We start from the raw sequence: 27,031 nt of genomic DNA, 5'->3' as shown, positions 1-27,031 counted from the left end.
GTACTATGTCTCAGTAGTGCTTCGCATCATACGCTGCGTCCTTTGTCAATCGAAAGTGCGAATTTTACTGCCGCAAAAATGATTGATATAGTCATTGATATATACACATATATCGTATACAATTAATCACACAAACATTTCAGACAGCAAGTACAAAGGAAAAAATGTATGAAGGCAAGCTTTATTAATTGATTTTATTTAAAAAGACAAGATGCACGATGTACAGTAAATCTTAGGCTATATTTTAGTCAATGAATCACAAGCTGAAGATCAGACTTCTGCCGTCCCTTACCGTTTTGATTCAGGTTTTGACAGGTAAGAATGGAAAACTATGACAAGGCCGTCCATAGCACAACAAAACAAAGAAAGGCAAAAACAAACGCTCGGTAACATGCAGTGTACCGCGATATTTAGGATCACTGTTATGAAAATAATTACGTAATCACATCTAGTTATGAAAATAATTACATAATCACAATATTCATTTTAGGAAAACATAATATGGGAAATATTTCATGGGGTTTCTTTTAAACAGGGTAATTTTTGGCAGACAACTCAAGGTTTGACTGGATCACAGTTATCAAGACTCTTTCCAAGATACAGAAGACATTCAGCAGTTAAGACTTTGTTTCTTTGTGCCTCTTCCACCCCCACGTATTGGTGAATGGGTGCTTGAAAAGAAAATAGCATGAATTTCACCTGTAAGAGCTTCATATCATTACACATGCACTTTATGCATAATCTATAACATTTTACATCTTTTATTTAAACAAAAAAAAGCATTTCTCCAAACATTGCTTTCTGGAATCACATCATTAAATTTTCCACACACTAGTTCACAGCTTGGCACATGACTATTAGTCAAAAGAAGAAGCCAGAGACCAGAATGGAGGCATGTGTTCACTTCATGGGTTTAGCAAACATACAAGATGTTGAATTTGATTTTTTAAATATATATGTATATATATCATCTTGGTAAAGATATGTGAAAAGCTCTAATATCAAAGCTAAAACAGCAAAGAAGGAACGCTGTAGAAGCAGACAACCATATCAAAAATGTCTCGAGCTCTGGAAAGGAGGGCATTTGGTGTTATCTGTACACAATTCGAAATGCTCTGGAATACGGAAAACACTTAGCACAGGTCCCTTGTGGCTAGGTCAACACGGGTGTCACCTCTGTGAAACCCCATCAGCCTTTCATGACGGTCTGAATGCAGAGTCAGCACGGGAGAACAGCCACTGCATGGTCGGATCAAACTCGGGCATGCACCGTTCGGATCGCGAGCTCCGGAAGCAACTTTAAATGCATCTCAAGAATACAGACATCATAATACATACATTTACAATTCAAAACACAAACTAGCCTGAGAGCACAGGCACGAGGAATTTCGTCTGTTGTGTATACAGCCGATAACATGTTCTTTAGGAAATAAGTCTTATCTAATAACCTGCAATTCATTGTATATACTTTAGTGCCTACAATTCCATGGTCCTAAAATGTAAGTACTGTATATTTGCATCAATTTTACCCTCGCATAGTAACAAAAGATCCATTCATGAACCCAACCCCATTCCACAAACAAGCCGAACCTAAAACCCTCTCTGTGCACCTTCCCTATGTGCAGCAGGTCCCGCAAGGTGGTGACAGCGGCGCAGGTGCATGTGGGACAGAGAGCGCACTGTTTTACTCGGTGTTGTCCCAGTCCTTCTTGATTTGCAGGTTCCACTCCCAGGACAGGTGGTCCGTCTTGTCGTCATCCGTGAAGTAGGATTTGATGTGATAGATTCCACGGACGATCAGGCCCTTGGGGGCCTCCTCCACAGGTGTAATGAACTCGTGTTCCTCCACCCTTGGCCCGTAGCTGCCCACCATGTATACGGCTTTATCCACTGAAAAAAGAAATCCACAGTGCATGGAACGGAGCTTGTTTTTGGTGGCATGGATGTTTGCAGTTTTAGGGCTTATTTATTTGGTGTTCTGTATAGCACATAGGGAAGGGTTTACTGCCTGCTCAAAACCTTGACTCACTGGATCAGGTGTGAGATAAAGGGAAGAACTGAACTCAGCCAAAAGGTTCGTGTCCAGGACCAGGGCTAGTGACAGCTGATCTAGGTTCGTGTCCAGGACCAGGGCTAGTGACAGCTGATCTAGGTTCGTGTCCAGGACCAGGGCTAGTGACAGCTGATCTAGGTTCGTGTCCAGGACCAGGGCTAGTGACAGATGATCTAGGTTCGTGTCCAGGACCAGGGCTAGTGACAGCTGATCTAGGTTCATGTCCAGGACCAGGGCTAGTGACAGCTGATCTAGGTTCATGTCCAGGACCAGGGCTAGTGACAGCTGATCTAGGTTCATGTCCAGGACCAGGGCTAGTGACAGCTGATCTAGGTTCATGTCCAGGACCAGGGCTAGTGACAGCTGATCTAGGTTCATGTCCAGGACCAGGGCTAGTGACAGCTGATCTAGGGCAATATCTATGCTGCACTCAGGTATGAGGAAGTGAGTATGCTGACTGAAAAAATATTTGGCCACATGGCAGATGAGACCAGAAATGTACATGTTTTAGAAATGCAACAACAACAACAACAACAGTAAAACTGTAAATTCTGATTGCTCTGCTGAACCAGATCCAGCAAGGAATATCATTCTATCAATAGTAGGAGGGTTAGTCCCTGACCGAATTTCCCCAGTGCATTTAAATGCATGGCAGTAGCTGTCCTTACCTCGAAGTCCTTTCCTGTAGGTCAAATGAACGTACTTCAGCCCAGACACAATTTCCCTATTGACCTGATGAGAGCAAATAGAGGCGGAGACATGCAGTACAATGAATGTTATTACCTTAAGATTCTGCCTTCATTTTCAGGCTTGATCACGCATGTTAAACCCAGCCACCAGACACCAGGTGGCGACAGTAGCAGCATTCTGGAAACCTGTAGGGCTCTTTGGCTTGTCCCTGCAAATCTAAATTCCATCAATAGTACTGAGGTTTGACTTCCTGGTGATGGTTGTGTATACTTTAATATGTCAAAAATGTATTTATTTAGTTTTTTGGGGGGCTTATCTGCTCTGTCCTGCCCAGGGGTTATGAGCTAGCCTTTGTTATACCTTGGAATCAAAAGAATACAGAATCCATCACTGGCAGATACTACACAGTAACTTTTCAAACATAACAAAAATAACCTTTCAGACTAAATACTTTTAAAAACTTTCATTTTAAAAATAAAACCAAAACAAATAAAGCTGACCTCAATTTTGACATAAATGTTTATGAAAATATTTAAGGTGGTTGTTTTTTTAGTGAATATATGCTTGGGAAAGCATCTTTGTGTTTATGCATACATGGCACATCGCTTGCCTTTGGGACCAAACAATCAAAAGAAGGAAATAAACTCACTGTTTTCCATCAACCCATGCTCCCTGCTGTGAACTTTTTCTATTCTGGAAAGGACTACTGGATGTCAAGTAGTGTAATGACTAAGAAATTCTTTAAAGGATAAAGTACACTGACCCAACCAATATATTCTCTGGCTCTACCATTTCCACCTTGCATATTAGCAATACTAATTGAAAAAGAATATAAAATCAGTAGTCATAAGCTACAACAGTGGTGTTAATCAAAAAATGGAGCATCTTGGTCACCAATAAGATGGGTTTCCTTTACTTTTGCTAAGTCATACTTCACCTTAAAGTGGATCTTCACCCTGTAGTCTACACCCTCCTTCATGGTGAAATTCTGTTTCTTCAAAGCCTCGAGGTCACCTGCATCAAAACACAATTTAACAACAGCGGCCATTACTTTACCATGTCTCAGCTCCACATCTAGTAGTCCGGCCAAAAAAAGAAGAAGCAGAAATCAGAATCATAGTAGTGTTTCTGTGTTAGCCTTCTCTGTCTCACAGGCCAGCTGGGTTCACTGTAAAAAGCCTACTTTAAAGAGGAGCAACTGCTATATTATCATTTTATCTCTCAAATTTGCCCTAAGTGCTTTATAATGGATTCTAGAGAGCCAAGATGGACTAGAAATCAGAGGGAGGAGAAAGATAAAAGGGAGTGCAGGAACACAATGAGCACGGTGGGCCAGGGCTGCTGTGTAAAAAAGGCTAACCTAATTACCATATACAATTCTAATTTTATTTTGGTGTGACTCTTATATCCTGTGCATTTGCGTGATTTGGTGGTAATAACCCATGTGGAAGATCTTGCAGTGGCTTCACTTCACCATTATCTGCAATCCCTCTTCCGTGTGGATGCACACAGACTGCCTGACCCATAATCTCCATGCACGATACTGAACTACACACATAGACACATAAAATCCACTTATTTTAACAAGAGGATTATTGATCTTATCTGGCGTGCTTAAAGGATCAATAAGAGATCTATGAAGTAAATGGCTCATCATGCCAACATATTTTAATATAAATGGGTTCTGGCATGTTCATTTTTTATTTTCCTAAGCCTCAGATGAATTCCCTCCCGACTGCCTCAGGAGGTGAGCACAGACTCACAAGTTTACCCGCTGCAGCTACAAAGAGTCTCAGCTTCAAAGCCAAAGCCAGATCAGAGCAAGCATAGCAGATCCATTTGCATAACACCTTACAGAAGCACATTTGATAGGTGCTTCTCAATTCGCTTCTCGGGCAAGTCGACCAGAATAAGACCCCAGAACAGGTGGGGTCTAGGTGGGTAGCATCTCTTTATTGGGGTATAAAATGGGTCACAGTGCAGCATCTTATGCGCCTGTTCTCTGGAAACGCAAACATCAACTGGAGGTTGCCAGCTTTAGAAGAGCAGCAACAAAAATCCCCCTGTCTCTCTTTTCCTCTCTCATCATGCCTCGGGGAAATGTTTTTTATCTGCAGAGAGTAGTGGAGCTTTTGCTGCAGTCTGGAGGAGAAACCGCCAGCTAGAAGAAAGCGGAGGGTGAGGGCCACTGCCCAGCACTGCTTTTCTTCCTGTGATTCTCTGTGTGTTTTTCTCTCTCTGTTTCTCTACCTCTCTCATATAGTAAAGACAAGTCACCCCTCTTCACTTCTGCAGCACACTCATACCTTCTTCATTAATAACAAAGAAACAGATAGTTGCACAAGAAGCCTTGGCAAATGCTCTCTGTTGTTGAAAAATTTATTTGCGTAACCCCCTCCATCCAGCTTCGATTAGATAGTTTGCAACACTGTACAGATGTGTGGTAGTACAACAGTTTTCTGAATCAATATGTTTATAATACATTAGTTACATTTTCAGGGGGGCTAGTTATCACCTCAGGACAGCTGTTGACTAGATACTATGTGGGTGGCAGTCACTCTGACATGTTTGAAAACTCCCAGTTCTGCTGCACCTACACAGCATCACACCCACTATCATGCCCCTAACATGCCCCTCCCATGCCCCTCCCACTTCTGTGTTGAGAACGTAGACAAATACATTAGTCTAATATATCTATGGTTGACAATGATCTGCCATGCAAATCATCTTCAGTCAGCAGTGGTCAGCAATTGACCATTGATGAATTGGGTAACTGAAAAGAGGGTACAGTTTGCAACCAAACTGTAAAATGCGCCTAAATAGACAGACTGGTGTACCTAATAAAGTGGCCAGTGATTGTAGGCGTAAGGTATGTGAGTAAATACACTGGTGAACTACCACAGTCCAATGGGACCATCTATTTTAATTTCATATGACTTTTATATAACTGCCAAATGACCTCTGTGAACTGATTTCAGATTGGGTCTCTCATATTCAAAGTCGTGACCCAAAAAGATATACATGTAAAAGTCCTTCCTTTGCTATGCATCCTGAAGAAAGCAAAGCATCCAGAGCCTGGGATAATAGGTTCCTTCTGCTGCTACTCATCAGCCTACTGCAAATCTACACAGCGATCACAATTCTCCTCTGAGCATGATGCCATGCGGTTAGGAGAGATGCAGAGACAGGACTGATGCATATCACAGGAAACGTGCCCAGCTGGCACTGGAGATTAGACTTAGAGGAGAGACTCACTACAATGACTGCTGGAACATAGACTGAGTAAAAATGTATTTGGAGCAGTAGAGATGGAGAGTCAGGCGACCTCCCAGAGGAGTCCTGGCCTTATTATCGTGCTATGAATCGGGGCCGAGCCGCTGAAATATTCAGATGCTCAGATGCGGGCTTGCTCCAAGAATTCAATTAAGAGCCGAACAGACATGGCCTGATCCAGATATCAGCAGAGTTGAACCGCTCTTGGTGTGATGTTGATCCGTAAAGCCCAAAGCGTGATCAGATCTTTTCCATGACCCAACGACAGCCTGGATACCAAGTCGCCACTTCCATCAAAAGCCTGGAGGTTCCGTTCTATAATTTTGCCCCTCTCCCCCACCTAACCCCAGACAGTGGCAGACATTACCCCCTGCCACTTAAAACGACACTCCCAATTTGCCGACTGTGCAGCACCCCATACAGGTGGCAATTCCGCAAGGGAGCACACCCATTTTTGCATAAGTGGCTTTTCCGAGGATGCATATGCATGCCGACACTTTTGATATGATAAAATCTCCCATCTCCATAAACAGTGACAATGCCAAAAATGATACATGCACACACATGAGCCAGATAAGGAAGTGTTAGCTTCCCCTGGTAGAAGATGAACTGTTCTGTCATGCCTCACACCTCTGTGGGTGTACTAAATTTATGATCTTAAGCTCTGATGCAAGAGTGGCAGTTAAGCAGAAAGGGAAGTTGGGTGCATAACATGGCTTACTGTGATGGAAATGCTTTCCTGCATAACCATTGCACCAGCTCCAACCACAAACTCACTTCTGGTTTTTCACTCTTAAAGGTTAAAAGAGCTGAAATCTCTACTGGTATCTACCGCCACCGCTCAGCAGCTCTTTGCTGGGGCAAAAACGCCTTGTGTTGTGTAAGCGATTTGACTGCCAAGAGGGGTTTCTCTTTTCAGAATGCTAGACTTCAACTCCATGGGACTATTCTATTGCTTAGCAACCAGGTGACCTTTCCCAGCAATCCCTTGTAATGCAAAGGAAGACTACAGAGCCGGTTAAGGGACCAGAGCATTTGCAGAACCTCACTCTGAAGGGGGACCGAACCCTCATGCACCCCTTGGCCCCATCTTAGTCCTGGCAGGCCAAAAGGAGCCCCATGGCAGTGGATGATTGATTCATAGTGTGGATCTCCGCCCCCGCGCAGGCTGCTGGCCTGCGATTGGCCCACCTCATGAGGAATGACATCATCCCTCTCGAGGAGGTGGAAAGCTTGTTAGAATGCGCTGTGAAGCTGCCGGGCTTCTGTCAATAGTGTCAGCTAAGAACACGCCCTCTCTGCCTGTGACTGGAGGACTCGATCAGGGCAGTGGCAGAGCGATGCACCACACCACATCCTCTGCACAAATGAGCCTCTGGCATGCGTGCTGTTGCAAAGGCAGTCTGCGTGCAAAATGTTTGCAGGCCAAACCAAAAAAGGCAATAAGTAAGTGCATGCAACTTAGTGGTTTAGTAATGTTAGAATCCTTTGATCATGTGGAAAATGGCTTTCCTTGCTCACTATGAAGCACTTATCTTCTGTCTGTTATCAATGTAATGATCAATTATGAACTGTGAATATGTATTATACACACAAATGAGTTATTAGGTAAGAAGACCAGCAGAATGCAGCCACTCAAGCTGATGGGATATATGATGTTGGGGCTTTTGTACCTGTTAAGTCCATGGTAATGGGTCCAGGAGCCTGAACACACATCAGCGTCAGCCGTGTCACCTGAACATTAGGAATGCTGGGATCTGCAGGGCGAAGAAGACGACATGTTGGCTAACGAGTAGAAAAAACATGCACACCCGGCCGGCTCGTATTAACATGCACCCATCATCACACACTGACCACTCGAGGAAGTCCCATTAATTACGCTTTGCCAGCGACTCTCTCACCAAATGAGTTTGGCAAACAAAAGCGAATGAGACGACTTGAGAGGGATTTTAAAATTCTCAGCATGTGCCAAAGCAGCGTCTGCTACCGACCACCCCTGAAGCTCGCGGATTTGTGCTGGGCGTGCACGCCCGACACCGCCTGTCCCCTTGTGCTGGGCGTGTGCCGCTGCTGCACCAGGGGCTCGGTGGACGAATCTGCCATTCATCATGGCACACTGGCAGCTGAGATAAGCCTCAGGTCGGGCTGAATGGGCTGAGGAATGGGGAAGGAAAAATGGGATTTCATTTACACCTGCGATGCCGGGCCAGCGAAGAGACACATTTATCATTGCGCGTGCATCTTTAGATGAGCCCCATCAGTTCCTGTTTATAGAGGAGTAGTTTCTTGTAACATCAGCAATCACTAGCTTTTTATTCCATGCACTTTGCAACAAATTTCCCACCTTTTTTTGTTGTTGTTAAAAAAAAGAGTGCTGCTTCTATTAAGAAATAAAAAAATATAGACACTGTATTAGCCTTTTTTCACCAGCTATGTCAAACGAAAGCTACTGTCTGGATTCCTCTACTCATATATAGGTGTTAATTCAACGTGTGTTTTTATGCTGTGGTGTAAGGGTAGTAAACAAGGGAACACAGGGTGTGACTGGAGCTGAATTTATCATGTGGCCTCAGCACATTCCTCCAGGGCAGTATCGGCCTCTACAGTACAGCAGGAGTGTAGTCCATTACAGCTGCATGTCACTGCATATGTTCACTCAGGGCGATCTGCCTTCATGCCGCAGAACATATAGGGGAGACGGCAGATCTGTTGGGCAGATTTAATTGGGTACTTTGCAGCTCGGCCCTCTGGCTGACTGGTTGTTTCCTTGCTTTCGGAGGGACCCACATCACTGTTTAGCCAATCACCAGCAAGAGGGTTAAACTGGGCAGCTCACACAGACACTGTTATTGATGTGGGATGGTCTGGGTTTTGCACTTAATTCTATGACAATGCTTTGAGCAACCTGAAGCCACAACAAGAGAACATGCCAATGGCCACACACGCACTTACACACACACACATGTACACACACACACACACAATGGTCTATTGTTGTGGAACAATCCAAGAATTACTCCTGGGAGAATGGCAAATTAACAGACATAAAAAGCCTGTAGTGGGTCCCCACATCCCATGGAAATGACAAAGGTTGAAGGTTCTATTTGAGCGATTAAATGCCAGATGGACCGTTCTATCCTGAGGCCTGAGACCCTCCACATTTACTACAACCTCTATGGCATTTGAAATAAAAACTGAGCAACTGACACCATTTTTACCAAAATGTAGCCATCTGGAGTCCAGAGTTCTTCTTTGATTTAATTAATGTCATTCCCTCTATATAAATTATTATATATTATTCTTAATTACTATATCATTTCAGCAAGTTTTATTTACATCTACTGGGGTGTTAAACTTCAATATTGATATCTGTAAAGATAACAGATTTAAAAAAAAAAAATCCAACACTTTATTTCCTTTAAAACTGCCATCACTGAAACACCACAGAAGCACCCATTAGACATCTAGAATGTCCTTGGGCATGAGGATTAGAGGGAAAGACTGATTGAGAAAATAGCACTCCAGGGCAAAGCACTCCTTCTTCTACTGACTGCATTCTACTGACCTGATTGGACATTGACACCAAAGACAGGGATGTAAGCCGTTTTCCCAGCAGCATGAAACACATCACAGTATAGCTACAAAAAACCACTGCCAAGCACTGCCTTTAGCCATGGCTCATTCCTTTCAACCGCAGTTATTATCCACCTGGCCAGGAATATGACAATGAATCATTTATGAATCAAGAGTATTACAAGTTAAGTGCACTTGACGTGCAAGCTGCATTGGGCAAAACACAGTGCATGCCAGTTGACACCCTTGCAAAGAAATCAAAAACCAAGTGGGTTCAAAGTCTTCTGCCATAAAGAAAACACAGCTAAACCATTTTATACCTTTAGCCTCAGGCTATGAATAGAGGCAAGCTTTCCCTTTTCCAGCGTGTGCTGTTATAAATCAAATCAGAGTATTCGATTTCTATCTGGCTATCCATTTTATTTTCATTACCAGAATTCAAGCATATTCGCAATCACACATGTAGTTAGTCTTGGTAAAAGAAACAAACCCTGAACACGTGGCCCTTTGTTGACACAATTTAACACCGAATTACACAATAAACTATGAAATTAGTGCATTGTGTGTGTGTGTGTGTGTGTGTGTGTGTGTGTGTGTGTGTGTGTGTGCGTGCGTGCGTGCGTGCGTGTGTGTGTGTGTGTGCGTGCGTGTGCGTGTGTTTTGAAGAAGGGCAGAGAAATGATTTTCCTTTTGGTATATGAAATATACTAAAATACTATAACTCACAAGTTTCAGTTAATCTAAATTACAAAGATGACTTTTGATGAGGAATAGTTTCTCCTTCATGCCTTCTGTGCATCAAGAATATATTGTTTAGTGGCTGTAAAGTGAAGCTGTATTATTCCAGAGATCAAGTCTGGAGTCAGTCCAGACAGCTGTGGGCAGACGAGAAAGCCTCTCCAGGGACTAAAACTATTGCTGTCACTCTAAATGGAAATGAAATCCATTTGATGCGTGGTCAGAAAAGAGACAAATGGCTACAAGATGGCTACATTCTTTCACCCACTGTAACGTTCACATGATAGCTGTCTGACAAATGTAGTTGTTGTAACTGCAATCTGAGACAGTATGCTGCAGTAAGACAGGAGAAAGAAATTGACAAAGCATTAGTGGAAGCTACTCAGAACAAGTCAGAGTGACTGAAACTGGATATCTTGAATACAACATTGGATGGATGGATGGATGGATGGATGGATGGATGGATGGATGGATGGATAGATGGATGGATGGATGGATGGATGGATGGATGGATGGATGGATGGATGGATTAAAGAACACATAATTGCGAGGACAGGTGAGTGGATGGCTAAATAAAACCCCCTGCCCAGTAGCTGTGTGGCCCACTGACCTAACACCACAGGTCCTGTTCCAAGAAGGGTCTGCTTGTACTTGTTCAGGCTCTCATCATCCTTGTCCAGCTCCTGGATCTCCTGCAGGGTCTTTTGAGCAGGGGCCTGGTAATTCAGGTCGGTCTCATCCTCCTCCTCATGCACTGGAGCTGTGCCCTCTTTGTCTGCCATGATCCCTAGGAACATACATCGAGAGAACCCATTAGCACTTATCCAAGAGTCCAAGACTGGCCCATATACAAAGCAAAAAACCCTTGTGTTAAAATACCACCAAGTTTTTATTTAAATCTAGGAAAACACTAGCAGAAACTTCAAATGTTAACTCAGCACTGGGGATTTTGCTGTGTGTAGATTTTGTAAAAGAGTTGTAGTACAACCATCCTCATTATATGCAAGTGTGAGAATAATTTTGAACTCTCTATTTAATGATGGCTGTTATAATGCATAGCTTTCAGGAAATATATCGTGGGCTGTCCCTGTTCCACACTTACATCTTACGGTTCTCATGAGGCTTCTGCCATGCTTCAATAACTTTATTACCTCCAGAATATACTGACAGTAGTCAGACCTACTGATATGTGATATGAACAGACTAAACTAAATCCCTGCATGCACAAATGTAAAAATGTAATGTGAAGTGTAATGTGAACTGTGAGAGCCATTAAACTAGTTTTATTGTGAATGGTGTGTGTATGGCCATTTCACTGTGCTGCAGACAGCAACATACAGGCCTGTATACATGTTCTGCTCCTCTCTCCCCCCACACCCATTGACTAACTGAACTTGGCTAACCTGCTCAGGGGCTATGGTTCAGATTCACCACTTTTGAAACCCATAGCCATTTTTTTTCCAATTCTTTCACTAAGGGAGAAAACACCAAAGGTCATAACAAATGCTTTTTTTCTATTCAATTCACTCCGAAGATGGCCTTTTAACCAAAAAAACAGGCACTTCGACAATACTGATATCTGAACAAGCAAAAGAAGGGATACATTGCCTTTGATGTCTGACAGTAATCATCACCTCTAGCTCAGTGGTTTTTATTCATTTGTGATATCATCTACTCCGGAGAAACAGCTGACACTATTATCGGAATCCATCCCCAGATGTAACAGCTAACAGGTCTAATGTTCATATTAAGCGACAGCAGTTTGCAGTTCAGAGAGCCGAAGCATTGCTCTCTGGAGAACACGACAAACGCTGAAGCCTCAGCAACCTGCACCCTTTATACCAGCGCGAGACCGGCAGCAGTTATTTGTCCAATCAATTAACACGGAAACGGGAGGCCGGCATCCCTCCAATGGGGCTCCTTATCACACACAGACACTCATCCCAATGTTCCAGCTGGCTGAGCAGGCGAGCGGGTGACGTCACAGTCTGGACAATGTCGGGCGATCGCCCCTGAGAGGATGGATGTCCTCGGGTTCGTCCAGAGAGGCGGTGGCAGCTGCGATGCATCTCGCATCCCCACGGTGCGTGCACAAAAATGCCGTGATTTAAGTGGGGTCATCCCAGCTCAGCAAACACCGAGACGGGGTAGTTTCCCTTTTATCCATGCCTTCGCTTTTTTTTGGTGGGGGGCCCCAACAACTGGATCTGGATCTGACCTTCATTAAGGCAAAGCCAATAATGCCAGTAATGGAAGGCCCAAGCTATAACGTACTATATATATGTTCAACTCTCACCTCTCTCAACAAATTACGCTCAGTTTGTTCCCTCTTTCTCTGAGTTTAGACGTCAGTTACGAATCATGTAGTGTCACCAACATATCAACATGGAGTCAAACGCTGGTGAAGATCTCAATGTGGAACTCATTTTCATGCAACACCATAAGAAGGTTTGAGAGTGAATATCTCTTTGTTTTAACCAAAACCAAGTTTCTACCCTATTTTGGAATACCAGGGGAAACAACTTGGTCAAGGTCAAATAACAAAAGCACTGAGACTGCTCAGGGGTTTTCCACATGGATGTGGAGGTTAATTCGCGCCTGTGGGCACTTCGGACAAATCAAGTTTCCTACTGAAGCGCAGTCTGAAACCACTCAAAATAATAACACCCGAGTTATAATAACAGCTTGGATCTCTCAATGGGAAGATACATCACAAGAATGTTCCAGTGTCAAGTAAGCGCGCAGCAGTTTATGTTACGGCACAGTGAGGTTCTGCCTTCTCAGTTCAAATGCAGCTGAGGCCACAGTCGTCTGAACACGGTAAATCCCATCTTTAGTACGTGTGACAGTACACCGAGCAGACCAGACACGCCGGAGACACACCACTTCTCAAGCACCTGCCGATTTCTGAAGCGAAACGTGCCGCATGTGGAGTTGAGTTTGCTAATGAGGGAAGCGATGGAGATCAGAGCTCGAGGGAGCAGTATAAAAAGCGCTATCGATCGCCTACAGCCTCTCTAGCTCAACTCAGGCCATATGAATCTAGTCCAGCGGTGTAAGACTTTATTCAAGCGGAGGCCACGATGGCTTTCATCGGACCAGTATCCTGTGAACGATTAGGGCATTGTGTTAATTATCCATGCACAATTACAGTAGGAGTACTTTGAGAATACACAACTGAAGCAGTTAACCAGCTCTCACACAGAACACATAAATAAAAACACATTAGCTGCTGCGCAGATGGCTTCGTGTCTTTTTGAGCAAACATTTGTGTTAATTACACAGTTTAGAGCATATCCTTTCTTCTTGCTGAGCGCATAACGAGACGCACACTTTTGCGCATGCACAAATTACGAGGAGCCCAAAGGGCAGCGTGGCGAAGGCTACAGGTGCCATTTCCATGCAAGGTGAAGTGTGAAGGTGAGACAGCCACATCTGCATAGAAAACATCTACAAGGGACCATAGTCTCATTCACCGTGGTAACTGCGATTGCTTATCTTAGAGGGTTTGCATTGCACGATTGCAATGCAAACGATCAATTTGACGAGGATGGAGAACAGAAGGTGGGTTCCTATGGAGGGACCTGACGGCTTCTGCCAGCGTCTGGCATGCGCCCACTCACCCAGTGCCCATTAACGAAGGTCCATTTTTATTAACTGGGGAAGAAGTGACAACACTTACACAGGGTTGGCCAAGTTGAATAACAATGCTGGAGTATCTAAAATGGCTTTTTGAAACTTAATTACTCCACAATGACAACAGTGATAATATTTGGGCCACAAATTCCAAAGAATCCTTTTCGGGATATGGGATCGGGATCAAAATAGACAACACATTACATCGTGATTATAATTTTTCCACACTGCAATGGCAGTATGCCCTGCAATATTCTTAAAATAATTCAGGTTGGTGATCAATTAACTTGACATGATTTAAAAGTGCCCTGCAGTCTTTTGAACATAATTATTTAGATTTGCTACATCACATGGGAAAAGAGGCATTAAATCACTCAAGGAAAACAGACTGGGGGCAAAGTTGTTCAGCATTCTCGCAACACACAAACAAACAAAAAATAAAGTTTGATTTGTTAGAATTGCTTTGCCTTGGAAATTGCATTCTACTGCAGTATTTTAATAATGATTTTAATAATGCTTTAATAATGATTTTAAAATTATATACTATTGTGCAGTTCTTGGTTGGACTCTCGAATACCCAATCATTTACACTTACCCAAAGCGACTTACAATTATGATTGAACTGCCAACCTTCCAATTGCAAGTCGAGTACCTTAACCACTGAGCTACCACTCACTGACAAAACAGTGCCACTGTTGCTCCAGGACTACAGCGCTGAGGTTACTCAGAGAGAATGTGAGATTGTGAGACATGCATACCTTTATAGGTACCCTGGCATAGGACTGTTGTTGGTTATTGCCCTGATATCTCAATTGGGGCTTTTAACAGAAGTCTACATTGTGTTGAACAACTGTGCTACACTTTGTCTACACTTCCTCAGTGGACAGTACACTGCAGGGTTAAGTGTGCGGCTGATAAGGGAGGGTGTGAATGGGAAAGAGGAGCATGAATATTGGGACACCAGATAAAGCAATACGGTCAGTATGGCAAGCAAAGCCCAGTCACATAATGCTCCCCCTAAATCTGTGGCGTGCAAGTCCAGTCCTGGTGCTCTACCACGCAGATTAGGGAACTAAACTCTGCAGGGCAGTAAATCTCCAAGACCAGACTTGGCCCCACCAGCTCTTAATGTTCTCATCTATGCATGCACAGCACAGAAAACTGGCCATCAAGTCCAGCATGTTCCCAATGCCTCATTCCTTTCCACTGGGCCTCTGTGTCTGAGCCTTAACATGCAGGATTTCTTGCTGGTCTTGGATATCCTACGCTATTGACGTGCAATTTGTCTAACACAACAAGTCTACAGCATTAGACCCACAGCCCTGCCACACAGTGGAATCTGGAGCTGCCACTTACATACAGTGTCACAGAAAATGAGGGCGAGATTCATTTTTGGTGTGGTATGATACTGTTTATAAGAATGGAGATTAACTACAGCTATGGAAAAAAGAATTCTCATAGCAATAGATTACTAACTGCTGAAGATTAGATTTGCACTAACAGACCCAGAATGCAATGCATACATCTGAGCATGTTTCTCTGATTAAAGTTATAAAATGGAAGTACTACGTAGTTCCAAGAATAGGTAAAAAACACATATTTTAGAAGCAAACAGACACACTAATTCGCCACAATAAATGACAGAGTGACTGTGAAAAGCGGGTTCGAACGCTCAGACATGAGGAGCGAGCATGTGATCAAAGCGAAAAGGACATGTCCACTTGCACTTCCACGGAGTGCCCTGCGGACGTCAGCTTCTGAAGATCCCCTTCCTCCTACATGCAATTGAATTGATTTAGTCTCTCTAACACGTGTCAAGTGTCCGAGACACAGCCATACATCAAGCTCCAATGCTGGGCTCACAGCCGCTGCCGCTCCTCAAGACACAATGCGTTTGTCTGGCCCGTGGAGGGGCTGGGGTGGGGGGTGGGTGTTTCTAGCTAGCACCTGCAGACTGATGGAGGGCAGAGGGAGGGCAGGGCTCCAGCGAGACCCCAGGGCTGCTCCAGCCACCTGCGCTCTGAACCTGGCTTAAACAGCACCGCAGTAGTTAGGGGTAACCACCCACACTGCTCCTTCACCGCCTCAAAGAGACATCTCACGCACACGTATATGCACGCACGCACGCGCATGCGCGCTCCAGTTCCTGCACCTGCTCTTTGATAGACACTCGAATTCATGGCCACTTACACCCCTCCCGTTTGTCTAACACATGCAAGCAATCATTTTTTTGCAAATCACACACACACACACACACACAGTGGTCTCATGCTGCTGCAGTCGTGAAAATGAGACTAAGGTGACGGAGAGAGAGAGGGAGGGGAAAAGAGAAGAGAGATAGAAAGAGAGATACACAGAAAGAGGGAGATTGAGAAACACTCTCGTGATACTGTGCTTGAAGTCTGAATCTGAATCTGTTAGAGGAAGCAGCGGCTCTGCAGAGTAAAGACCTGATTCAACAGGATCTGTGACATAAATACAGACAGCAAGACAATGCCACATGCCGCACTGTTGGGAGAACAGACACTGGATCATCACCAACTACTGATCAACTGCTGCTTGTTTTTATCTTATACTAGGACTTTTTTCACAAAAGGAGTAAGTCACACAATTAAAACGCTCATTGTTTGACTTTTTCTGCTGGGTCATCTAAGAAAAACAGGCTTTATGATACATTGTTATTATGGCGTATTATACTTTTTCTATGCGCTGTGAAACAGAATGTAATCTAATCCAATTTTCCAGTTAGTGTAATATTTACCAGAGAATCTATGCTGCAATCTAAAGTACATGCATTCAAAATACAATGGATTAAGTTAGAAAGTGCCGCCACTGGACATGTCAAGAAATGAAAACTGTAAATCCAGATCCTCACCTCTGTAGCAAACTGTTAGCCAGAGCAGCTCAAGAAACTGCCCTCCAAACTCACAGACATCCAAGCCCAACATTGTGTCAACGGTTTTTCCAAAAGGTTTTCAAAAGTAGAATAAAGATCAGAAGGAAGCTGCCAGCACACCTCCAGGGGTAGTGAAAGGTGATTGTGTGCAAGATATAAAATATCTGGAAAAAAGAGCATTAAAAAGGTATCAAGCAAGCATCCCTCCTAGTGCCACAAAACGTAGGAGAGAATCCCTGGGTTTGGGTGGGGAGGAGAGAGGGAGGGAGAGAGGGAGAGAGAGAGAGTAAAGAAAGAGAGGGAGTGACAGAGAGAGAAAAGGAGAGAGTCTGCAAATGCACAAATGCCTGCAATCGAATGCTGGACTAGCATGGGCAGCCACAGCTGCTCCACAGAGAGGCAGTAACGTGCGAGCGGTATTCCTCTCTACAGACACTATCGATTCCCTGGCATTCGAAAAAAACACTCCGCCTCAGTTCAGCTCGCCTACCAGCCACATCACTCATTAGACTGCGATGATCTCATCCTTTTTCTCTCTCTCCCTCCCTCCCTCCCTCCCTCCCTCTCTCTCTCTCTCACACACACACACACCCCACACACTCCCCTCTCGCCTGCATTCCGTATTCCCAATATCATCCCACCATGCCTGCATGTCTCTATTCTCCAGACACTCATTACGCCATTCCTCTTTGCTCCTTTTTGTCATACCATTTCCTCCTTCTCATCATCTTTCTCTGCATGCCTCTTATTGCCTCTTCACTTTCTCTTTCTCTCCCCCTTTTTCATCCTTTGACTCCACCTCTGTCTCTCGTCGTCTCCCTCCCTCATTCTTATCACTTTTTGCACGTCGGCAATTCTCTCACTCCCCCTCTTTCTCTCTCCAGAGTGTACTGTGCTGTAAAGGCGAACGCACCTCTTCCCTAATGTCTATACTCTAGCCCCTCCCCTTGACATCTGTCACTCAGCGGTTATCAGCCCGTTAGAACTACCTATTCAGGGTTACCATGGAAATGCCCCTCCCTTTAAGTGCGACCCTGATAAATACTGGCAGCCATGGGTTGCTGCTGAACTCATCCACCCACAGCTCACATAACTACACAAGCACATCCGTGGTGACCCAGCACGCACAGAACCTTTCTGATCTTCCCAGAGGGAGGGGGCGGGGATACCCTGCCGAGCATACTTAGCGTGTGTGGGCCAGTTCTCTTACATTCCAACAAACATGTATGTACCTGAGCAGGGCTACTCGAGAAGGCAATTACATCCTGCAAATATAACACCAGATTGACCGTGTAGCATCGAGCTGCTTATCAAAAAGAAGCATGACACTTCTGCTAATTTTGAGACTTTGTCTAATACACAGGTCTTGTGCCAGAAAAATCCCTGTGCAAAGCTTCATACCTACATCCTGAAATCCGACTGTTACCATAAGCAACAGGGTCCTGCAGATCATGCTGTAAATCAGAACGTCACAATGTATGAGGATACAAGGAGCAACACATTGTTTGATTAAAATGCTTCTCTGAGAGGTGCAGACATGTAGGGCTGTGAATTGGAATTGAACATTATGTTACTAGAAGCTGCAGGCTCCCAGTACTGCGTATTAGAACGCCAAAATGTTATCATGGAGAGAAACAGAGAACCAGATTCAACTGTTACTGCAAGAGTTAAAGCATCTGTTGCTTCAGATTAAAAGGAAAGGTTGTTACGATAGTAAGGGTTAGTCCTCATATTAGAAACCAGAGTCTAGATCCCAGAGAGTAACAAACAGGTGAATGGAACTTGCTTGGCTGGTCCCTAGATGTGGAGAGCATGCATGTATAAATAGCTCCCTTTGTTCTGAGATGCCGAATATACTCTGTACCAAATGAGGTGATTTTTGAAGCAGTGAGCTCTATATGAACCGGGGTTTTTTTAAATAACATATTTCCGTAGGATGTTCCTGATGCTGTAGTTGAGCCCATGCATATGTGTGATGCACATTATTCCAAGAACTCTGCAATAATGCATGCACTAAACATGCACTCAACACGCATGCCCTTTGAGGTGTTTCTGATGTTGACATGGTAGGTTTTGTAGAGTCACATACTGTAAACTCTGACTCAAATATCTTATAAGAGGGTAAAACGTAAATGCACCAGTAAAAGCTCATAAGTCAATGAGTGCATTCAGATGCAAGAGGTAAGCTCACTTTCTTGACAGCTTGTAGAGGCCTAATGCATGACTGAAAACCACTGAACAAACCGGATATGAGCAAGTGCATGCTGCATGAGGCCTACCACAGAGCTGTCACAGGGGCCCAGGGAACACACTCAACCAGCTTGCATTGCACTAGACCTGGATCCACGGGGCTTTGAACCAGAGAATCCATTAGTTACACAGGTGACTCAAGCGTAAAATCATTGGGCAGCTGACAGTGGAGGACCGGTGACATCGGGACCGGTGGCACGTTCGTGTGATTGCATATTGTGCTAAGCAGAGCTGGTTCCTGAAGCCCAGGTGGAGCTTCACGTGGTGGATGTTACTGGTGAGGCATGTTTGGAGCCCACTGATTCTCAGGTGCTGTGCATCTCTGCTTTGAAACTCAGGAATAAGGTCAGAGAATGGCGTGTCCCTGCCTCTGACACTTGAGTCCCGCTGCTGTTTAATCTGTTAAAAGAGCCTCTGCACAGTCAGGAGCCCGAGAGCGTTCCCCACTATGGAAGTGAAAGAGTCGCCTCGATCAATAGACAAGCGGACCTGTTTATCAAGTTGCTGCCAGCAATGTACACGACTTCCTCCTTCAGAATCTGTCAGGCTCTGTGACAGACTTTTATGACAGGCACTGAGCAGGAACCATGGGTGTTTGCAGAAGGGGAAGAGGAAGGCTTCTGAGGAACGCTCTTTTGTTTACGAGGGCTGAGAATTGTCGGGAACTGATCGGACCCCCATAAAACGAGGCGAGAAGGCGGGCACTGCAGGAGCCTCTGCCTGTCTCGGCACTTAGCTAGGTCTGTCCCTGCCGACGTGGCCCCTTCATCAACGGGTTCATGCGAAGTGGCATCTGTCATCCATGGTGCTCATCAATATGATGCTTGGAGGCACTGCAAAATATATTTTCCTTTGGTTTTACAGCCCTCTAAACTACACGGCTGGTAAATGAGCTTTCATAAAATGGCCATTACTTCTGCATTCTCTTGAGGCTACAGCAGACATATGAGAGAGTCTTTCATATTGTTTATGGTGGAAAATTACTTTAGCTGTGAAGCTCTCCACTTATTTTGCACTGTGCTGGGTCATCCCAAGCAAAAATGTAATGTAGCCTCCTAAAATCATATTACAATACTCTACCAAGATCTGGGATTTTATCAACAATATATTGTAATAAATTCCTCTTTCAGTTTTTAAATGATTACAAGTGCTGATAAAAAGGCCCTGGTAAGGGGAGAAAAATAAATATAACAAGCATAAAAGTAAATCATCGAAGATCATGAAGATCACTTAAACCAATTGTATTGAAGTTGTATTTAGACGCACGTTGTACAGAGGGTGATAAAATATCACTTCTCAAATCAACGCAAAGGGCAGCAAGTTGAGGAATGGACACAGAAACATGCAAACGTCAGAACCTTAGAGAGACCTGCAGCACCATGTTTCCGAGTCCTCTTCATATTCATTTCAAATGGTCTGCGCGGCACAACAGCGAAGGAAAATTTAAACAATAAAAAAATATATAAGGCGAAAGAGATTTCTGAGTAGGCGACTGTGCTCCCTGCTGGTAAACTCAGATCTTGTCTTTCGTTTACCGCACAAGTGCTACGTTCGTACAGGACTTCAGAACCCATATGAAATAGGGACTGATCATCATGAACGCCTATCAACGTCCTCCAGCTCAGTAAGGGGAAGAGTCAACTTGAACGTATTTGAACGTAGAAGCCTGACTGACAGGAATACGCCATTTTCGCTGGAAATGTTTTAATTCGCCTGCATTCAAGCAGAAAAGGGGTCTGGGGTAGAAGGTAGCCTGGCAGATGTGCTTAGGCTACTGAAAACAGGATATGAGCCTACTAAGTTTAAAAAAAACAAAAAACAAAAACGTTAAGAGGATGTGGGTTGATATGCCATTGGGTTGGTTTAACACAGCAATTAATTATTCAGATAATCGTGTTAACTTCACCACATAGTTAGACATCAATCATTTTAAATTTTACAAAAACTCTAAAAGCTGTTACAATTTAATGAGCACAAAGTATCCTCAAAATACCCAGAGCAGGTTAAACAATTATTGTAAATCTTTTCGAATTTACAGCAGTCAGAAAACTAGGTATTAAAAGCAACATAAATAATTCCGTGCAAAATGTGTTAATCAAATTCTCTGCATTGAGAGTGATTCCGATTATGAAGTTCTACTGCCTTCAGACTTGAAAAGCCTTGCAACAACGTTCACCCCCAAATACCAGTTTTGTATATAAAACTTACAACGTTAGTGAATTTACTGCAGAAATTAGTATTGGTTGGGTGACCAAAATCTCTTACCTCTTCGTCCTGTTGAAAGTTGATGAGGATCTTTCAAACAGCAAGTGGCTGGTGTAGGTATGCTCTGCCAGGAAATAGCTATTTTCACATGGGGCGGAACATGTTTATGCTGAGTTGAGAGGCTGTTTCCGAAGAGGCTGAGACCGAGTCAAATTTACTATACTGCTTGCTTGGAATAGCACGACGTGTGACATGCGTCGGAAAAATGAGGGACGGTGTACTTCCCATTTACTTTATATATAATATTGTAATTGTGAGCAAAAGAGCCTTGGGACCTGCAGGTACAAGTATTTTAATTTTTCTTGCACATTACACAGTGCAAAATAATGTAAATATTTTGCACCGAGAAGTGCCTAGAGAATGCGCGCTTAGAGGTCGGCGTGAAAGCCCGAGGCAGGGTGCTGCAGAGACGCGCGTGGTGCTCAAGCAGTGGGAATGAAACACGCGAGATAAGGAGAGAAAACTTTGCCAGTGAAAACCAGTGAAAACTTTGCCTCAAGCCAGAGTTCTTTTTATCACCTCCCCACACCATCTCTCTCTGTGATTGCTGTTTGCCAGTCAGCTTTATTCTCTGTAAGGACAGCAACGATCCAAGCTAGCTATGTACAGTAGCATGGTTAGTCCGCACCTGGAAGGTGTAAGAAAGAGCAAACATAACATTTAGCCATAAAGTGAGTCTATCATCAACTGCTTCAATTACCTAAAAACAAACAAACAAACATTACTGTTTGTGCATCGCAAAACATCCAAGGACTGCAACAAACAGACAAACTAACACACATATGAAGTGTTTTGTACGTCAGAGCTGCTGTTTCTGGGTTCCCTCTTCTGCGCTCTGAACACTGCGCTGCTGTGTTTTGGCTGGTGTCACTTAGTCCTAGTCCCCTCACAGCTGCCTCCTGTCACAGTAATGTGATCTACGTGATGCTGCCTAAACCACCATCAGTCACAATCTCCTGGCCAGGGAATCTACTGCAAGTGCATTGGGGAGACATGCAATTCTAGATAGTCCCACACGGTGTGTCATCCATCAGCTCCAGGGATATTACATGATAATACACCAACTACAGGAGGGGAACCTGCATACAATCTGGACAGTATTCATGTGATAGCATGAGTGGAGTCAGATCATTTCTTAAATTCGGATTGTTTCTTGAAGGCGGCAGGCTCTTACCTCATTATATACAGTATATTATATATATATATATATATATATATATATATATATATATATATATATATATATATATATATATATATATATATATATATATATATAATATTGCAGCATGTAATAAGCCAGATTGATTGATTACAATGACACTCAAAGACCAGAATGACTGGAAGTAATTAGGACTATTGGGTATTTTGTCATCCAATCTATATCAGGACAAGTAGCTGCATCATAGGACATCTAATGTAATATCTCCAGTTTCACCTGGTCATCTGTCACAGTACAGCCCCTCCTCCCAAACGTCTCCTTGCGTGTGTTTGTGTGTGTGTGTGTGTGTGTGTGTGTGTGTGTGTGTGTGTGTGTGTGTGTGTGTGTGTATGTTCGTCTATGTGGCCACACCCTCCCTGTGTTCCACACTTGCTCCTTGTTGTGTCGTTAGTATGCATGTATAAAAGTCTGCTGTTTATGCGTGATGGTTGTCGATGTTTAACCCTGATAGCCTGCATACTACATCTTTGCTGTTGTCTGTGTTAATAAACATATGCCTATCTTTTACAAAACTCATCCCTGCATCCTGCTTGAACTCCACATCGTGACATCATCTCTTGCCCCATTCCCTTTCAAAAACAATCAAAAGTATTTATCTGCATTTCTGAATAAATATCTGTACTTTGAATGCAACCTAACAAAACTATGCATCTAAACAAACAAACTAATAACATTACAGTTAGCTGGCACTGAACAAAGAAACATGCCAAATTCAAAACAGCATGTACTCTTTGGGAGATTATTTCTCAGAGGCCTTTGGGGTCATCTGAGCTGAACCAAAGCACAATCACTGTTAGTGGTCTGAACACTTAGGAAGTTTAAATGGGTGCTGCTATGCCAGAGAGCTGGCTCTTTGGTCCAAAAGTCAGAGCTCACTTGTCCTTCCTGTTGGTCCTGAGTTTGAGTGTGAGGGCTCGGTGAAGCCCAGTATGAGGACCCCTAATGAGGGACATGGGCATGGACCTGATGGAAAGGGCAGCTGTGTGTGGAGGCACACATGGGCAGTGTCACATGCAGGGGTGATCCCCGCACGTGAAAGCATTGCGATGGAGACCGTCACTTTCTAAAGGGGACAATGGTGTGATGGAGATGGGTGCTCTGGCTGCTAGGCCGGAGAGCTGGCCTTTTGGTCCAGTAGTTAGAGCTCACGTTTACCTCCTGTAGGACCTGAGTTTGGGTAGGGTGGTGGCCTTTGGCCTTTGTTACACAGTCTCTGTGTGTATTTGCACATACAGCAGAATATACATATATATATATATATATATATATATATATATATATATATGATAGAATACCTATAAGACAAGTAGTTTTCTGAAACCTTAATAATAATAATAATAATTATTATTATTATTATTATTATATAATTATTATTGTTGTTGTTGTTTAAGGGATAAACCACAGTAATACTTGAACCACTAGGCAAATACCACACAGCACAAAATCCATCCATAACTGAAGTAAATGTAACCAATTTAAGAGTCCATTACATCCAAGTTAATCCAATTATAATGTTCTCCAAGTACACTTCTATCCCAGCACAACCACAGCCAGCCTGTGCCAGACCACTGAAGACTGTTAAGGGTGCTGACTGGCCAGTATGCACCGGGGGCAGCCTCGAGGGTAATAGGAGTAATTCATCTCTATGTCAAAGATACCATTAACAGCACAAATACTCTCTCTCTCTCTCTATCTCTCTCTGTCTGTCTCTCCTTCTCTCTGTCTGTCTGTCTCTCTCTGCCTTTCACACACACTTTCCTGTTTAGTGGTAAGCAGACCTAGCCTGTGCACAGATATGCGGGTTGGCCATTAGCAGCACTCTTGTGCTCTATACAGTCATCTGCAGAGGCTGTGAGGTGTAATTCCCACTTGGCTGTGAGCAGGTTTCCTTCGTGTCCCTGAGCCAGCCTGACTGCGCCTGGTGCTGGGTGCCACTGATGCAAGTGCCTGACCAGCCAAAGTTTACCCTGGGTGTCTGTACTCAGGCACAGTGATGGAGGTAGGGCAAGGGAGCAAATTTATACACACAACCTCTTAACTTATACCACATACACAAAGGTAAACACATCTGTGGTTCAACCATATTTACTTTCAAACACACAGTATCCACAAAATTTCCCAAATAGAATGAATAACTGTTATACAATACATGCAAGGTAGACATTTCTGATAAGTGATAAAATGAAAAATCAGTGAAATATTGAGTCTCTAAATTCTATAGGTTGTGCCTAAAGCACACACAAAGCCATAAAGTATACAGCATATCCAATGTTTCACTTTTACATATACGAACTGCTGTTGAGTTTGAGTCCTGTATGAGCATCCATGTGATGTGGGAAAGAAGGCTTCGGAAACCAGCAGTAGCAGTGCCAGTAATGTGGCCAAAGGATGCTAAGGATGATAAGGGAAAAATTCTCAAGAAGAGAGTCAGAGGGTAACCCTATAGAAATTGTATTGTTATTATTGCATTCTGAGGAGAAGTGCTTGAATTCACAGAAAAGGAGACATTTTAAAGTTTAAGATGCACCAGTAATTGTATATCCTCTTCCTAGATTTGTAGGTAAAGCCCCTGAGTGAAGGGCGTCGGTCGGTACGCCAAATGCACAGCCTATTTGACAAAACCAAAGTTTTCCGTTGTGTCGCCTCATTTAATTCATCTCACTTTTAAAGGCTACTGTTACCCAAGCGCAGCCGTCACACTGGACGGCCTTCAGCCGCCTTTTGCCGGAGGACCCGGTTCATTAAGGCTCTAGGCAGCCCGAGTGCCTTGCCCTCAAGGATGCAACCCGCCAGCGGCCTCAGCGCCATGCCCACCCGGCTGCACAGCTATGCCGATAATCACCACCGCTCGGGAAACGACAGAGTTAGCTGGAAACGCCGATCTAACGGAAGCACGCCGCTTGTTTAGCAAAGGCTATCGCCCATAAAATCCACCTCGTGCGTTAAAAAACAAAACAAACGAGAACAGCCCAGCACGAGGAGGGGAGCCCCTTTCTCAGGCTAATTAGCTCTTGACAAAAATAGCCCGTAGCTGAATGGGCCATTTGAACAACTTTTAAAAATCTTGCTGCATCTGGTGGAATACAGTGATGTTGAAAATGTTAATATTTAATAAAAAAAAAATCATACTGACTCTCTAGCCTTATTCTTAATGTGCAATAGAAACTTGGATATATTAAACAATATTACGTCAAAGCTCTAGTAATAACGCTTTTATTATTAAAAGCGCAATTTTGCATTCACGTGGACCGTAACTTCCTACCACACGATATGGTATAGCGGATACAGTGCTGCAGAAGACGAACAGCACACCAGAAGAAAGTGAATGTAGTGTGAATTTGTGCGCGCATGCGTGCTAACATACGGTTAGGCTGGACCCACACAGCTCAAGTCAGATGATGAGGGTGTGACAGCATCTCTTGTGGGCTTTGTAGGCCAGATGCCAGAACAATTCTCCTACTCACCTCCCCCGAACCCGCTGTTATCCAGTAAGTCCCGAGTGAAAGGCAAATTGATTTTTATAAGAACATTTTCTGAAGAACGTAGAATATACATCCTAGAGTTATTAACCATTTATGATAATCACTTTGGGTTTTTTTTTAGTATTGCATCAGTTTTGCCCTTGTTTCTGATTTGTAACAGTCAGACATGGAATGAGATGGCGGTTCGGATGCAAATACACGAAGGTTTTCAATAGAAACAAAGGAATGCTTTGAATGTGTGACATTTTTGCCTCACCTTTATTAAAGTTTACATATCTGTGTTGTCTTTGTCTTATGTTTTGCTATGTTTCGTTGGCATATGTGAAGAGTAGTTTTCTGCTGTTATAAAAACTCTTAGAAGTCTGAATCAACAAAAATAAAATAGTGAACCAAATGTAAAATAGGATCCACAGTTTGATACTAATCTCAGGTGGTACTTTGATTCCAGACTGTTGTGCTGTTACGGAACAGGAGGACTGAGGAAAGAGAGCAGTGACCAACTGTATGAACTGTAGCAGGCATGTGACCTGAAAACACCTTCACTTTAGAGGCTGATATTATCAAAGCCATTATCCATTTATTTCTAATTCGCTTAATGTTATATGACAAAGAAAAAGCTCTGGCATGGAGCCTGATATGTGACATGGCTGTCACATGGTGGCCCCCCCGCGCTAATGTAAGCGGCAACAGTGTAAGTGGAATTATCCATTGCATACAAGTGCTCCATCAGTTACACCCCTACAGACAGAAATGAGTTATGGTAAAAAATAATTGTTGGTCATCAAGGGCTGGAAAGGACGACCATGTAAGGACCATTAATATGCAGTACAATTCTCTACATGATTGTGCAAAGGAGCATTCAGTATGCATGTACTCACTATAACGGTTCATAGACCAACTATCACAGCTTGTTAATTACACACCAGCAATAATTAGACAGGGACAAGGCCCAG

The 27,031-nt window shown here is 43.5% G+C and overlaps 1 protein-coding gene across 3 annotated transcripts; it reads right to left on the bottom strand.

Annotated features, from left to right (window-relative positions):
* Nucleotides 1–162: 162 nt before the first annotated feature.
* On the bottom strand, nt 163–21,523 carry arhgdig (Rho GDP dissociation inhibitor (GDI) gamma). 3 transcript variants are annotated; one of them, XM_027002794.3, is made up of 6 exons: nt 21,375–21,523; nt 10,938–11,114; nt 7,690–7,773; nt 3,681–3,757; nt 2,722–2,785; nt 163–1,890 (listed from the first exon to the last, which is right to left on the bottom strand). In XM_027002794.3, exons 2-6 carry the CDS (start codon nt 11,107–11,109, stop codon nt 1,685–1,687), a joined length of 603 nt encoding a protein of 200 aa, XP_026858595.2. In that variant the 5' UTR covers nt 11,110–11,114; nt 21,375–21,523; the 3' UTR covers nt 163–1,684. The 3 variants fall into 3 exon arrangements, with proteins under 3 accessions (XP_026858595.2, XP_081567028.1, XP_026858594.2); XM_081710902.1 differs by lacking the exon at nt 21,375–21,523 and adding an exon at nt 17,568–17,588; XM_027002793.3 differs by lacking the exon at nt 21,375–21,523 and adding an exon at nt 16,839–17,305.
* Between the last annotated feature and the right edge of the window lie 5,508 nt (nt 21,524–27,031).

Source organism: Electrophorus electricus, chromosome 3 (assembly GCF_041902795.1).
Source record: "Electrophorus electricus isolate QZ-2024a chromosome 3, ASM4190279v1, whole genome shotgun sequence".
In the NCBI taxonomy this organism is placed as follows: domain Eukaryota; kingdom Metazoa; phylum Chordata; class Actinopteri; order Gymnotiformes; family Gymnotidae; genus Electrophorus; species Electrophorus electricus.
This window is presented reverse-complemented; position numbering and strand designations above follow the sequence as displayed.